We start from the raw sequence: 12963 nt of genomic DNA on the forward strand, positions 1-12963 counted from the left end.
TCAGAAAGGTGAATTTCCTTTTAGGATTACTTGACGACACCAAACTTTCCTCAAGGCATTCTGCATCTCCATGTTTCTCAGCGTGTAGATCAGAGGGTTGAACATGGGAGCGATGATGGTGTAGAAGAGAGCCAACACTTTATCTTCTGGGAACGTTGTGGCGGGTCTAATGTAAATGAACAGAGCAGGTGCAAAAAACAAGACCACAACGGTTACATGAGAACTGCAAGTGGAAAGAGCTCTGCGGCGACTCTCTGCAGAGTACGCTCTGATGGTGTACAGTATAAAGAAATAAGACAACAGCAAGGTAACGAAGCTCACTAAACCACTCAGGCCTGAAGTAGCAATGACTAAAACACCTATTATTCGTGTATTAGAACAGGACAATTTCAACAAAGGATATATATCGCAGAAGTAGTGATCGATCTCATTGGGGCCACAAAATGATAAGAAGATGGTGAGAAGAAAGTGACTGGCAGAGTGAATGAATCCCCCAGTACAGCAAGCTGCGACGATCGTGTTGCACTTTCGCCTGGTCATGACGACCCTGTAGTGCAGGGGCTTGCAGATGGCCACGTAGCGGTCATAGGCCATTCCCGTGAGAATGAAGATCTCTATGGCTCCAAAGAAATGGGTGGTGAACAGCTGTATCATGCAGTTATTATAGGAAATCACCTTCCTTTCTGCCAGCAAGTCTGCCATGAGCTTGGGGGTCACCGTGGATGTACAGCAAAGGTCCGAGAGAGAGAGATAATTGAGGAAGAAATACATGGGTTGTTCAATTAGCTGACTGCACGTGATGGAAATCATTACGAGCAAGTTTCCCACCCAAATAGCCGTGTAGCAAAATAAAAACAACACAAAGCACAGTGTTTCCGAGTTCTTGTTTTGGAAAAGCCCCAGGAGAATAAACACAGTGACGTTATTGTTTCTTCCCATGGTCCAGTGTAGATGGAACACCCAAATCACCTGAAATGACACAATTTGTGAGATCACATGTGCAAGTGGTGTTGAGAAGTATGATGATTGTAATTTTTTTTGTTTTAGACAGTCTCATTTTGTCACCCTCGGTAGAGTGCCATGGTGTCACAGCTCACCTCAAACTCTTGGGCTCAAGCAATTCACTTGCCTCAGCCCCCCAAGTAGCTGGGACTACAGGCTGCTGCCATGATGCCTATCCATTTTTTAGAGACAGGGCCTCGCTCTTGCTCAGGCTGGTCTCTAACCTGTGAGCTCAGGCAATCGACTACCTCAGCCTTCCAGACTGCTAGAATTATAGGCATGAGCCACCACACCCAGCCCTGATGATCATGTTATATTCAGGGAACCGACTGGGTTTAATTTACCTCACTCAAGTGTCTCAAAGAATAAAAGTCTGGTATTCCATTAAAATGACTCCTTAATAAAAAATCTCTGGGTGCCCTCCCCGAACTTATGCAGCCCATTTAATCAATCCCTGCCTCAGAAGGCATTAATACTTCATTCAATCGTCAATATTAAAACTTTACCTTAGGCAACGTCTATTTACAAAGCCTGATGCAAAACACAATGATTCTTTGCAAAAAGATGTCGATTTTACTCTCGGTTCCTCAAAAATCTTTCAGAGAACAAGTCACACAACTATTACTTTTTCCTTTGAGTACAAGTAAATGTAAAATTTCAGATGTTGTTATTGGAATATACATTACCTTTCATCTGATTTTTCATTAGGTAGCATGAAAAATATCATTAAGCAGATAAAGATGGGAAGTTGTCTCTTCAAGAAGCTGGTATAATCATTGTGAATCTTTTTATGCATTTGCATTCTTCTTTATCTGTTCTCTTAGTGATTTAATAAAAATTGTGCTGACACTTTCAAATACAACGATGTTTAGGCCTGTGGTTAATTCAAAGACAACCAGAATGTTTAAGGAACCGCTAAATAAAACTGAGAATAAGTTAAAAAATTGTGCAGATAGGAGTGTTATACTAAAGTCTTGCCCTCAATGTAGGATATTATATTTACAAGTCAAATTATTTTTAATCTGTCATCAGACGTTGTGTATTTATTTTTCTTTGTCTTTGTCCAATATCAAACTTTTGTCGAAGCCCATGAACTCTCCAGACAGGGATAAATCCATCACACCACAGTGTGCCTTTACTACGTGGCAGTAATTTCATCAGTTTAACCTGCCTTGTCTTCCAAACATACGTTTGTGACATTCAAAGAGCAATGGGATGTAAGGTTCCAGGAGTAAATTTTAGGGATATTACTGGTAGATACTATTACTTAAATATTAAGGCAAATAATTCAGTAGATATTATTACTCAAATATTAAGACAAATTCAAATATTAAGACTCAGAAACAAATGAAATAACATTAGAAAATTAAAATCATTTTGAGCCCAATATTTCTTAACTTATGTCTGTATTTTTTCCTGTGGAAAATTTTAATTTTAGGTTGAGAAAAATATATGTAGCGGTACTTTCAATTTCTTCAACAACAAGTAAAAGTGATATCAAACAAATAGGACTTGATTCCATAATGTAAAATCATTCGAGTAGGTGGTGAGACAACATGTTAACGTAAAGTTTTAGAGTCTAGCATGTCGTTGAAAAGTCACTGAATTACTAGTAACGTGTTCCATCATTTTTGAAAATAATTTCAAGTTCAAACGTCTGGAATTCATTCTTGCAAGAATTTTGCAAAGTGCCTGCCCATTGATAAATTTTCAGCCCTTATTATACACAGGTAGTTGTTTTCTCAATCAAACCGGACTTAATTTTTCTCCTCTCCTCTCCATGTTACTGATTAAGTTAATACTGTTACCCACACAAAGAACAATCACATGGTGATACACCCAGAATTTTAAAACAAAGACATTTATTTCCGTAGTGGAATCTTAAGAACTAGAATTAGATTAACAGCAAACGTTTGAGTAATAAGTTCTGATCATCTCCAAAATCATACTAGAGCAATATTTTTCCAATAAATAAGAAAGGCTATTTCATTTTATTTGAATACAATAATAGGAAATATACAATTGGCATGTATTATTCTTGAAATGGCTTCTTATACATTTCCATTTTCATAAACAAAAGCAATCATAAATATATGATTTCAAACCCATGTGAAATATACAGCTTACCTTCCCTCAAGCATATTAAGATTCTTACATGAAATTATAGCTCAAAGTAAAGTAAGTCTTGGAATATTCTCATGCAAAACCAGTGCATCCATCTGTTTTCATTTATTATGAATACACCAAAAATGCAACTTAGTTGTCTTGGTTTAGAAGGCTATAGATGATAATTAATTTCTCCACCTGGCAATTTTTCTTTCTTATTCAAATTATTCGCAGACAGAACAATCATGATTAACTGTCACAAAGTTCATTTTTTTAATTTACCAGGATAAATATGATTCATCTTTATAACATAAAATCCCCAGTTAAATGTCTTAATTCAGCCACTAACTCCAGATAGAATCTTTGCAAATTTCTTAATTTTCTTTTAAAAGCTTCTTCTTCATATGAAATGTAGGGAAATATGTGTTTCTATGTATGATTAGAGAGGGGTTCTGAAGCTTAACGTTAGTAACATATGAATAAGAACATTTAAAAATGAAATAGTGGGCATATAGCAATTTTATTGTAAGGATGTAATGGCACCACACAGAAAAACCAACAAAAAAAGTATTTTAGGTTTACAGAGGCTAAGAAACTTGTACATAGTAACACCGCCAATGTAGGGCAAACTGAGGTTTAAAACCCGAGTTTTTGGAGTTTGAGTCAATGACCTTTTCACTATATGTCCTGTGAAAAACAACTAAAGCAACAGGTACAATTGAACATTAACCTTAACTCTCCCCACGCTGAAGTCTGCGTACATATCTGAATCCATCAGGCTAAACCAGAATACCTCCTGCAAATTTCAGTTCTTGTTTCATTTTAGCCACTCAAATTTAAATGGGAAGTGTGTCAATGGAAACAAAGAGCTACCTCTTATTCTAAACTCTCCATAAAAATCACAAACCAAATCAGTTCAGGATTTTACACACAGAATCTAGCGCTTGCTAATGAAAGATGAACAACTCACATGCTTCTGTAGAAGGTAGTGGATCTTTTTTTCCTAAGAGTGGGCACTGCATTCTCAGTTACTGGTCACATGTGAAAACAGGCAGGAGAAAAGGCATTTCAGCGCCTGCCCCAAGTCTCCCACTTCTCAGATTTGCGTCCTTATGTTCTTGGCCCGTAAGTTTCCCCTCTGTAAACTGAGGAAAATAGCCTCAGTTATCTCTGAGATCTCCTCTCACAATACTGGCCTTTGCCAAATTTAAAATGCTTTCTTCTTGGTCAAAGTTTCATTATGTCCCTAGAGTTGTAACCACATGTCCCTTTTTCAGGTGCAGTTCTCCAATAAACCGGGTTGTATTCTTCTATGAATTTGATCTTATTTTCCTAGAATCAGCCACCTCACCCCAGTGAATAACAAGGTCCTTGAGTGTCCTGCTCTTTTTTTTTTTCCACTGTTTAAGGAATTTTTGTTAAAGCAAGAATTTTATAATCCCAATTATGTTTACTTGCTCAGTTATCAATTCTGTTACTTCAAACAGAGCTGACATTCTAAGCTATTCCATAATAAAGAATTACAAAATTAAAGAAAGGAATGCTTTAAATTTTTGTACTTTGCTGAAAATTCTTTTTCCCAAGCTCTATAAAACATTAATTTGTTGTTATATTTTACTATTTTTTTGTGGGTTTTTTGTTTTAAAATCAATAGGCAATCTAGGACTAGCATTTTATCTGATGGACCTGGCATTTGCTTGATACATAAGGTGCAAAGTTTCCTCTTTTTTTAAAATTTATTTTATATTTTGCAATCTTTTTCCCATAATATTTAAGTTTTTAGATGTTTAGATATTTTTCTTCAGTGAAGCACAAGTTTCTTTATATGGTCCCTGATGTCCCAACTGTTTAAAATTGTCACGCTCTTTTAATCCAGAAGTGTCTTAGCCTATAGATTTTACCACAGAGCCTGCTTAAAAATTAGCTGCTAATGAATACAATTTCTTAACACAGGACTAAAATTTTATTTTCAAAAAATATCACATATTAATGAGAGCAATGGAAAAGGAGAAAGAATGTACTCACACACGTCCTGCACTTACTTCGAATCTGTTGTCTTCCTTTATAGTCTATTTGTTCTCTCTTCATTGAAATCACAGTCATTCCTCAACTAGTTAGATTATTTCCTCGTGACTTCTGACAGCTTTTCCTTCAACACAGTGAAGCCTACTGACGTTCAACTTTCTATTTTTCCCCAACTCATGCATTAAAACAATTATACCATTTTTAGTAACTGTTGTCACCTCTCATATCATCAAATTAAATAAATGACAAGAGGCTGTAACTCAGGAAAATGTTTGGAAGTAGAAGAGTACTTTGTTTTCAAAAACTACTTAAATCATATTCTCTGTAGAACCAAATTACTCCTGTGCAATTTCCAGCTGAAATACTAAGTAAAATTTTAGGTAAAGGATTATTCTAAAGGTATATTTTTATTTCCTCCACAGCATTGCTTATTTACTGAAATTTAACAATTTATAGAGACCCTTGCAGCATGTTGTTCAAACGCTGTTTATTACAAAGTTCTTGATGGCTGAAGTCTTCTGTTTATGCAACTTGAGTTTATTTTTCCCTTCTCTGTAATCTTAAGAGAAAACTATGGGTCTGGTTTCTATGTTAAGAAATGATCTCTATCAATTCCCATGAAGTGTTTTTATCACATTCTCTTGGGAAGAAGTTCATGGTTGTATCCTGTAATTCATTTCCATTTAAAGCAACTTTTCATTGGCGTAGATGTAGGCCAAATCTTTTGCATGAATTATGCACATTGTACTTTCATTATACTCTAATATAGGTTTTAAAAATATGTATTGTTAAAATTAATCCCATAACACATAATCAATCTCAGGACATCAATCCCCAGAGAGCCAATCTTCACTTGAGTGAAGATTCCTCAGTATTAGCATTATAATGGACAACCAGTTAAACTCTAGGTTCTGATACCATTCATTCTTAAATGCTAGACTATCTCTTATCTTCAACTTCACCCAACTTTCAAAGCCTAGAGTAAGTAACCAACCTAGAAATAGCCTTTCCTTTCATTCATTGAAGAAACAAGGTCCCAATCCCTATTTATACTGTTAAAGTAGCATTTTGAGCTGGTTATATATCTTCTGGAAGCTTGGGTTCTTATCTGCATAATGAAACTAATAGTAATATTGAAATAAGCATTATTGTCAAGTCTAAATAATATAACGAATTTAAAGCACTCAATAACCTTTCAATTATTTTATAAGAGAAAAGACACTATAAAATTGACTTCCTGAAATTTTATAGGTCTGAAGGAAATTTTTAATATATGAATTTGTAAAATAAAGAGAGTTGTAGTTGAAATGTGCCCTCCATCCACCAAAAGAACGTGTTAGAGTATTAATCTCCAGCGCAACAGTGTTGGGAAGTGGAGACTAAAAACAAGCAAGTTGGGGTAGCACCTGTGGCTCAGTGAGTAGGGTGCCAGCCCCATATACTGAGGGTGGCGGGTTTGAACCCTGCCCTGGCCAAATATTATGGAAGGTGCCCTGGCCAAACTACAACAAAAAAATAATTGGACATTGTGGTGGGCATCTGTAGTCCCAGCTACTCGGGAGGCTGAGGCAAAAAAATTGCTTAAGCCCAAGAGCTGGAGGTTGCTGTGAACTGTGATGCCATAGCACTCTACTGAGGGTGAAAAAGTGAGACACTGTTTCTTAAAAAAAAAAATAAAAAAAAAAAACAAGCAAATTGTAGTTGAGCCCTTCACCCCGGGGTTGTGCTGAACACCCTCACATTGTGCACATCAGGTGAGATCCCACCAATTGCTCTCCCTCCTCCCCCTTCCCTTCTCCTTCTTCTCCCCTCCACTTTGCTAGACTATACTTGAGTTTTTTCTTTTGTATGGGCAGGTAGTTGTTTACATATTGGAGTCATATTAGTACTGAGTACATTGGATACCTTCTTTTTCCATTCTTGAGGTACTTTACCAAGAAGAATGTGTTTCAACACCATCCGGGTAAACACAAAAGATGTAAAGTCTCCATATTTTATTATGACTGAATACTCCATGGTATACATAAACAACAGTTTGTTAAAGAAGTAAAACTAAAAACATTTCCACTCAGAACTGGAGCTAGACAAGGGTGCCCAAGGTTGCCACTGCTATTCAACGTAGTGCTGGAAGTCCTCACCAATGTAATCAGGCAAGAGAAGGAGCTCAAGGGTATTCAAATGGGGACAGAAGAAGTCAAACTCTCCCTCTTTGTGGATGACATGATCTTGCATTTGTCAAACCTCAGGGATTCAACTACAAAGCTCCTAGAAACCATCAAGAAATATAGCAATGTCTCATGATACAAACTCAATATCCACAAATAAGTAGCCTTTGTATACCAATAACAGTCAAGCTGAGAATAAAAGTCAATGACATAATACCTCTTACAGTAGCTCCAAAGAAAATAAAATACGAGGGAATATATCTAACAAAAAGTGAGAAGGATCTCTCTAAAGAAAATTATGAAACCCTAAGAAAAGAAATAGCAGAAGACATTAAGGAATGGAAGGACATATGATGCTCGTGCCTGGGAAGAATCAACATTGTTAAAATGTCTGTATTACCCATAGTGATCTACAGATTAAATGCAATCCCCATCAATGCTTCAATGTCATACTTTGAAGAAGTAAAAAGTGATTTTTGATGAATGAGAAAATGTAATTTGACAGAGAAAAAAATCGTCTTTTAAACCAATAATATTGGAACAGCTGAATGTTCATATGCAAAAAATGTGCCTAGATACATACTTCACAGTTTATATAAAAATATGATTAAAATGCATTGAAGACTTATAAGTGCTTTTTCAAGTTATTTCTAAATAGCCCAGAAAGGTATACTTAGATGCTCTCTGTTCTGTGGGAAGATACGCCGTGGAGCAGCTGAGTGCCGAGTCAGCTAGAATAGCTGGAAATAGCCACAGAGAGTGCAGAGACAGGTAAGAAAACAGAAGGGGAACAGGTGGATCCGGTGGGTAAAATCTGAAGATCAGAAGGTGTGAACATAGTGACTAAGTCAAGATGGGAGGAGACATAGAGCAGACAAAAAGTGTCGAAAAACAAAGTTTAATCATTCTGTAGGAAATAGACTGATCATAAGAGGATCTTCCAGAATCCTTTGGTAATAGGACTTTATAGGCAAAACAAGCTTACAGGTTGAATTCAATTTCGAGACCTTGATCTAGAACTGTAGATTACTTTTAGATTTTTATTTATATAAGCTTTTAATAAATAAGGCTCAGAGATACATTAGTGTACAGAATCATGAATAATTTTTTTTTTTTTTTTGCAGTTTTTGGCCGGGCCCATGTTTAAACCCACCACCTCCAGTATATGGGACTGGTGTCCTACTCCTTTGAGCCCCAGGCACTGCCCAATAATTTTTAATATAAGCTCCTATATTACTGCCATTAATGACAAGAAAAAGTATTCCTGCCCACTCACAATCATACCCTCTTTCTCTGTCTGTAATCTCAATCTTTTGAACATCACCCATTTGCCCTATAACTTTTCTATGCCCTAGTTTCTTCATTTCTGAAATGTGGTTGATAATAATATACATCACACATTGTTATTGTAAAGATAACTACAGTAAGTCCCACCAATTTCTTCCTGTCTGACACAGAGTACTTGTTTACTAAATCTTTGCTATTATCCATGGTGCTCACAGAGCAAAGCAGAAGCAAACACTAGCTTTGGATGTAGATGTTAAAATGGAGGCTTCTTGAAAACGGTAGACTAGAGAAAATTACAGAATGTTGAACTGTATTGTGGACAAATACTAATGTGGGCATTTTGTTGTAAACTCAAAAAGACATGAAGAAAGTTTCTACAGTTCATGAAAAGTTGCTTTAAATGGAAATGAATTACAGGATACAACCATGAACTTCTTCCCAAGAGAATGTGATAAAAACACTTCATGGGAATTGATAGAGAGCATTTCTTAACATAGAAACCAGACCCATAGTTTTCTCTTAAGATTACAGAGAAGGGAAAAATAAACTCAAGTTGCATAAACAGAAGACTTCAGCCATCAAGAACTTTGTAATAAACAGCGTTTGAACAACATGCTGCAAGGGTCTCTATAAATTGTTAAATTTCAGTAAATAAGCAATGCTGTGGAGGAAATAAAAATATACCTTTAGAATAATCCTTTACCTAAAATTTTACTTAGTATTTCAGCTGGAAATTGCACAGGAGTAATTTGGTTCTACAGAGAATATGATTTAAGTAGTTTTTGAAAACAAAGTACTCTTCTACTTCCAAACATTTTCCTGAGTTACAGCCTCTTGTCATTTATTTAATTTGATGATATGAGAGGTGACAACAGTTACTAAAAATGGTATAATTGTTTTAATGCATGAGTTGGGGAAAAATAGAAAGTTGAACGTCAGTAGGCTTCACTGTGTTGAAGGAAAAGCTGTCAGAAGTCACGAGGAAATAATCTAACTAGTTGAGGAATGACTGTGATTTCAATGAAGAGAGAACAAATAGACTATAAAGGAAGACAACAGATTCGAAGTAAGTGCAGGACGTGTGTGAGTACATTCTTTCTCCTTTTCCATTGCTCTCATTAATATGTGATATTTTTTGAAAATAAAATTTTAGTCCTGTGTTAAGAAATTGTATTCATTAGCAGCTAATTTTTAAGCAGGCTCTGTGGTAAAATCTATAGGCTAAGACACTTCTGGATTAAAAGAGCGTGACAATTTTAAACAGTTGGGACATCAGGGACCATATAAAGAAACTTGTGCTTCACTGAAGAAAAATATCTAAACATCTAAAAACTTAAATATTATGGGAAAAAGATTGCAAAATATAAAATAAATTTTAAAAAAAGAGGAAACTTTGCACCTTATGTATCAAGCAAATGCCAGGTCCATCAGATAAAATGCTAGTCCTAGATTGCCTATTGATTTTAAAACAAAAAACCCACAAAAAAATAGTAAAATATAACAACAAATTAATGTTTTATAGAGCTTGGGAAAAAGAATTTTCAGCAAAGTACAAAAATTTAAAGCATTCCTTTCTTTAATTTTGTAATTCTTTATTATGGAATAGCTTAGAATGTCAGCTCTGTTTGAAGTAACAGAATTGATAACTGAGCAAGTAAACATAATTGGGATTATAAAATTCTTGCTTTAACAAAAATTCCTTAAACAGTGGAAAAAAAAAAAGAGCAGGACACTCAAGGACCTTGTTATTCACTGGGGTGAGGTGGCTGATTCTAGGAAAATAAGATCAAATTCATAGAAGAATACAACCCGGTTTATTGGAGAACTGCACCTGAAAAAGGGACATGTGGTTACAACTCTAGGGACATAATGAAACTTTGACCAAGAAGAAAGCATTTTAAATTTGGCAAAGGCCAGTATTGTGAGAAGAGATCTCAAAGATAACTGAGGCTATTTTCCTCAGTTTACAGAGGGGAAACTTACGGGCCAAGAACATAAGGACACAAATCTGAGAAGTGGCAGACTTGGGGCAGGCACTGAAATGCCTTTTCTCCTGCCTGTTTTCACATGTGACCAGTAACTGAGAATGCAGTGCCCACTCTTAGGAAAAAAAGATCCACTACCTTCTACAGAAGCATGTGAGTTGTTCATCTTTCATTAGCAAGCGCTAGATTCTGTGTGTAAAATCCTGAACTGACTTGGTTTGTGATTTTTATGGAGAGTTTAGAGTAAGAGGTAGTTCTTTGTTTCCATTGACACACTTCCCATTTAAATTTGAGTAGCTAAAATGAAACAAGAACTGAAATTTGCAGGAGGTATTCTGGTTTAGCCTGATGGATTCAGATATGTACGCAGACTTCAGCGTGGGGAGAGTTAAGGTTAATGTTCAATTGTACCTGTTGCTTTAGTTGTTTTTCACAGGACATATAGTGAAAAGGTCATTGACTCAAACTCCAAAAACTCGGGTTTTAAACCTCAGTTTGCCCTACATTGGCGGTGTTACTATGTACAAGTTTCTTAGCCTCTGTAAACCTAAAATACTTTTTTTGTTGGTTTTTCTGTGTGGTGCCATTACATCCTTACAATAAAATTGCTATATGCCCACTATTTCATTTTTAAATGTTCTTATTCATATGTTACTAACGTTAAGCTTCAGAACCCCTCTCTAATCATACATAGAAACACATATTTCCCTACATTTCATATGAAGAAGAAGCTTTTAAAAGAAAATTAAGAAATTTGCAAAGATTCTATCTGGAGTTAGTGGCTGAATTAAGACATTTAACTGGGGATTTTATGTTATAAAGATGAATCATATTTATCCTGGTAAATTAAAAAAATGAACTTTGTGACAGTTAATCATGATTGTTCTGTCTGCGAATAATTTGAATAAGAAAGAAAAATTGCCAGGTGGAGAAATTAATTATCATCTATAGCCTTCTAAACCAAGACAACTAAGTTGCATTTTTGGTGTATTCATAATAAATGAAAACAGATGGATGCACTGGTTTTGCATGAGAATATTCCAAGACTTACTTTACTTTGAGCTATAATTTCATGTAAGAATCTTAATATGCTTGAGGGAAGGTAAGCTGTATATTTCACATGGGTTTGAAATCATATATTTATGATTGATTTTGTTTATGAAAATGGAAATGTATAAGAAGCCATTTCAAGAATAATACATGCCAATTGTATATTTCCTATTATTGCGTTCAAATAAAATGAAATAGCCTTTCTTATTTATTGGAAAAATATTGCTCTAGTATTTTTTGGAGACGATGAGAATCTATTACTCAAACGTTTGCTGTTAATCTAATTCTAGTTCTTAAGATTCCACTACGGAAATAAATGTCTTTGTTTTAAAATTCTGAGTGTATCACCATGTGATTGTTCTTTGTGTGGGTAACAGTATTAACTTAATCAGTAACATGGAGAGGCGAGGGGGAAAAGTAAGTCCAGTTTGATTGAGAAAACAACTACCTGTATATAATTAGGCCTGAAAATGTATCAATGGGCAGGCACTTTGCAGACCTCTGGCAAGAATTAATTCCAGACATTTCCACTTAAAATGATTTTTAAAAGTGATGGAACATGTTGTTAATAATTCAGTGACTTTTTGGCAACATGCTACACTCTAAAAACTTCTGTTAACATGTTGTCTCACCACCTACTCGAATGATTTTACTTTATGGAATCAAGTCCTATTTGTTTGATATCACTTTTACTTATTGTTGAAGAAATTGAAAGTACCGCTACATATATTTTTCTTGACTTAAAATTAAAATTTCCCACGGGAACAAAATACAGACATAAGTTGAGAAATATTGGGCTCAAAATGATTTTAATATTCTAATGTTATTTCATTTGTTTCTGAGTCTTAATATTTGAATTTCTCTTAATATTTGAGTAATAATATCTACTGACTTATTTGCCTTAATATTTAAGTAATAGTATCTACTAGTAATATCCCTAAAATTTACTCCTGGAACCTACATCCCATTGCTCTTTGAATGTCACAAACATGTTTCAAAGACAAGGCAGGTTAAACTGATGAAATTACTGCCACGTAGTAAAGGCACACTGTGGTATGATGGATTTATCCCTGTCTGGAGAGTTCATGGACATGGACAAAAGTTTGATATTGGGCAAATTCAGAGAAAAATAAATACACAACTTCTGATGACAGATTAAAAATAATTTGACTTATAAATAGAATATCCTACATTGAGGGCAAGACTTTAGTATAACACTCCTATCTGCACAATTTTTTAACTTACTTATTCTCAGTTTTATTTAGCGGTTCCTTAAACATTCTGGTTGTCTTTGAATTAACCACAGGCCTAAACATCGTTGTATTTGAAAGTGTCAGCACAAT

At 35.1% G+C, this 12963-nt stretch overlaps 1 protein-coding gene across 1 annotated transcript; it reads right to left on the reverse strand.

The window, feature by feature from the left end:
* LOC100961502 (olfactory receptor 4P4-like) lies at nt 1-939 on the reverse strand. The gene has a single exon (XM_003802428.1). It carries the CDS (start codon nt 937-939, stop codon nt 1-3), a length of 939 nt encoding a protein of 312 aa, XP_003802476.1.
* Nucleotides 940-12963: the final 12024 nt, after the last annotated feature.

Source organism: Otolemur garnettii, unplaced genomic scaffold (assembly GCF_000181295.1).
Source record: "Otolemur garnettii isolate 467f Iridium unplaced genomic scaffold, OtoGar3 scaffold00247, whole genome shotgun sequence".
Lineage (NCBI taxonomy): Eukaryota > Metazoa > Chordata > Mammalia > Primates > Galagidae > Otolemur > Otolemur garnettii.

What these genes read in the sequence shown, in the direction of transcription:
- LOC100961502 (XM_003802428.1), bottom strand. Translation starts at nt 939, where the DNA reads ATGGGAAGAAACAATAACGTCACTGTGTTTATTCTCCTGGGGCTTTTC.